Source organism: Frankliniella occidentalis, unplaced genomic scaffold (assembly GCF_000697945.3).
Source record: "Frankliniella occidentalis isolate FOCC.00 unplaced genomic scaffold, Focc_3.1 Scaffold324, whole genome shotgun sequence".
Lineage (NCBI taxonomy): Eukaryota > Metazoa > Arthropoda > Insecta > Thysanoptera > Thripidae > Frankliniella > Frankliniella occidentalis.
The window spans coordinates 74,501-78,192 of NW_026267448.1; the positions used below are offsets into that span (position 1 = coordinate 74,501).

The 3,692-nt window shown below is 57.2% G+C and overlaps 1 protein-coding gene across 3 annotated transcripts in view; it reads right to left on the minus strand.

Annotated features, from left to right (window-relative positions):
* The window catches only part of LOC113215378 (calcitonin gene-related peptide type 1 receptor), a 134,234-nt gene that overhangs the window by 65,077 nt on the left and 65,465 nt on the right, over window positions 1-3,692 (minus strand). For all 3 annotated transcript variants that reach the window (XM_052273999.1, XM_052273997.1, XM_052273998.1), the window contains one exon: window positions 2,122-2,166. In XM_052273999.1, the coding sequence (XP_052129959.1) occupies window positions 2,122-2,166 (45 nt within the window). The remainder of the gene's footprint in view (window positions 1-2,121; window positions 2,167-3,692) is intronic.

A 3,692-nucleotide genomic window follows, 5' to 3' on the forward strand; every position in this document is an offset into this window, starting at 1 on the left:
CAGTAAGTTTTCCCCGGGCATGCGCCCGCCTGCCTCGGGGGCCGCCGCCGCCGTGTCGTCGTGTCGCGGGGAGGAGGCGATAGGCGAGGCACACTCACTCGCCCCCCTTCCCGGGGGCCCCCCGCGGGCGCAGCAGCGCTAAACCCTGCTCCTCATTGACGATGGCACCTGCCTCGGAAGGTGTTGCACTCGACCATTATTACCGGCCGGTGAAAGGTTAAATGAAACAGTAACGATGAAATATGGAAAAGAGTATACATACTTCTTCATATAAGAAAAGACTCTCCGGGTCGTCCGACGACGTTATTTCCGTAAAACTCCCCCCAGTGTTTCCCATGGCAGGAGGAGCCAAGAACACCAGCACTGCAACATGAATGCGAGCGTTCCGGCTCCCGGCCCTTCTGCTCTCACGGGCATGCCGTTTTTAGGTAAATGGGGCTGTAAATAAGAAAACGTGGCAGAAAGGAAAGCGCGCGCCGGCTGGGCGGCTGGCTGCATCATACCTTGCCCCTCCGCCTCTTCTGCTTCCCAATGCCACCACCCGCCGCCACCGCCACCCGGAGAGCAAAGTGTATCAAGTCCCGCGCCCGCCGCGCCCCGCCACGTCCCGTCGCTAATTGGGTCGAAAAGTTGGCTCAGGGCACTGTGATGGACTCGTGGCGGGGCGGGGCGTGGCGGGGCGGGGCACAGCGAGCGCGCGGTGGTCGGTCAGGCTAAGTGCTCAGGGCACCACGACGGACCTCCACTAAGGATCAGCCACCGAGCCCCGGGCCCAGCACGACGAGCAGCATCACCGCACCGCGCACATGTATCAAAAGAACGTTACGGGGTCCCCGCGTCCCTCCTCCCGGTCCCTCCTCGGCCCGCACGGGCCCGCAGGTCCCCGGGCGCCCTTGGTCCTGGTGATCTCTGGCCGGCTCATTACACGGCCTCTGCTGCAAAAAGCAGCGCGCTACTCAAACGGACCCCCACCCCTCCCCCCGTCTCTCTCTCTGTCTCTCTCTCTCTCATCCTCTCCCCCCCCCCTCTCCATTCCCCTCTCTCTCCTTTTTGCCCTCTCACCCCGGCGGAACGTGCTCGCCATATAAACGAATCGCCGGAGTGGACACGGGCGGATGGATACATGAGAGAGTGGCCGGTGCTTGGCTCCTGGAGCGCTCGGCACAGCAGCCTCCGCAGCCTCGGCAGCCTCAGCTCTCCGGGCGGCTGCAGCAGAGGCAGCCGGCAGTGATGACAGCCTCGCCGTAGATTAGCCCCCTGGGAGAGCAACCCCCACCCCTCTTTCTCTTTCTCTCGCTCCCTCTCTCTGTGTCCATTCCCAGCGGCGGGAGCCTTGCTCACGCTCGTGCGCCAGACCATGTTGGAGAGGCTGGCTGGCGCGACGCAGTAGTGTGCAGTGGGACGCGCTCTCCCAGCCACCGTGCCGCGCGCCGCGCTCCCAGGCCCTCCAGTGCTGGACGGCCCATTAGCATTCAAGGGGCCCGCCGCCACCCCGCCACACCCCCATCCGCCACCAAAACTTCTTGGCATCAAAACTGACGAAGAAACGCGATGTTTGCTGAAAGCGAGGGATCCCGTCCGTGTAACCCCTCCCCTCCTCTCCCCTCCCCCTAAACACAAACACGTGCGCAACGCACGATTACTATATATGCCGCAGAGCATCAAGGACGCACGCTGGATCCGGAATTTGCGTCAATTCACTGTGACGACAATATTTCCGTCCAATTTCGCACACACACAAAACTTATCTAAAGAAAATAAAAAAAATAAAAATAAACAAAAAACTTAGGTGCTTTTAGCATTACTTTTAAGACTTTACAGATAGTACTCAGATATTTTTCTAAAGGCACTCCCTCACTTTGTTCTTCACTGCCAACCCAACCCAATCCAACCCTCCAGTGCACGCCCATGCTGCTCCAACTCGGCGCGCCGAACCGCCAGCTTAGCGTGTCTCAAAATACACGCGGCGAGGCGAGGTGGATCACTTCAACTTTTGCCTCGCGTGGAAACAAAGTGGGGGCGCTCTCGACCCGCTCGCTCGCTCACTCACTCTCTCACTCGCTCTTCCCAGGCTCACTCACTTAGTCTCACTCACACTCACTCGTCCTCTCGCTTACTCACCTCGGGCTTGACCAGGGACATGATGCCCCCCTCCTCCTGGCCGACCTGCGCCAACAAAAAAGAGAAGAAAAAGTTAGTTTGCGATAAGAAAACCACACCACGGCCCGGCGCCGCCCCCAACACCGCGCCTCTGCTGCTCTGCGAGTCGATCCCTGCAAACTTCTATTCTTTCTCACCATCCAGACTTGCCTCGTCTTCTTTTTCTTCTTAAAAAAAATGGAGAAAAATGGTTGGACAGGGGAGCTTTCTGGCACACCATTTATCCGTGACACCTTCCTAACAGGGAATGGGAGGCCCTTCCTGCTCCGCACTTCCCCGCGCTCCCCTCGACTCCTTATTGTGTTTCCGCTCGCTTTGAACCCAATTCATCGAGTTATACGGCGTCCAGTCTGATGAGCTGGCCGCATTAGGTCCCCAGGCCGCCCCAGCCCGGTCGCTTGACGTGACCGCTATCTCCCCCTCCCAAGCGCCACCCTGGCCTGGTCATACCCTGATCCCCTAACCCCCGCTCCATTCATCCCTCTCCAACAACCCCCGCTTCCTCGCCAGCCGAAAGTAGGGAGATCCACTGCATTGAATGCCACGCTCAATAGAAACACTTTGCGTGCCACGGGAACAGTATCATGCGTGTTGTTTGACAGCGAGCGACGTCCTTGTATTGGCAAGGTCACAGAGTTGATTAAAGGGAAATGACAGGTGTCGGTTTGTGCCCCAACAGTAAACTGCGCCAAATCATCCGAACGGTAATAAATTATCCCAAAAATGTTTATAAAATTATTGTACACGGTAAAATACAGTTGTCTAAAATGACGATAGGTGATAGATTATGCCCGAAAGGAATTTCCTGTTAAATATCAAAGTATTCTTGTGTTTTAACAGAGCATACTTATGTACCTTATTTTATCTATACTATCCACACTGAATTATGTTCTGTAAATTTTCAGTGGATTGTCCGTTGACTTTTTATTAATGCAGGCTTACACACGTTTCACAATTTACATTGGAGAATTCGTATCAATCATCCTGTGCATAACATATTTCTAAATGTCGACTTGGAATTATAAACGAGCTCCAAAATAAATTGCGTTTATTTATGCTATCTTGCGTATGGAGGACACATTTTCTCGTGACCCGCTTGCCGCTTGCGTTGCGCACCCGGACTCGGGAGCGGGCGGAGGCAAGAAGGGCATCTACTGTCCACATCAAGATTCCCCCCTCCCCTCCTCCTCACTGCACTCTCCTCGGTTTTCGATGAATTCCGTCGACCAGAAGCGGCGGCGGCAGCAGTGCCTCCGCGCGGCCCGTCCCTATCGTGCCGTTGCTGGCCTCCACCACCCCGCCGCACCGTACCCGAATCTGAAGTGTTTTCTGGGAGACATCGACCAGAGCGGGGGGTGCGCCGTGGGGCGCGTGGTGGCAGAGCAGGGTGGGGCGGGGTGGGGCGTGCGATTCAGGTGATAGCAGGAGACAGGGGTGGCGGGGCGTGGCGCCCGCCTCACGGTTCACTGCACTGACCGCAAGGCTCCGCGCTCCGCCAACGCCGCGCCAGCACCCGGATTTGGGCGACCGGA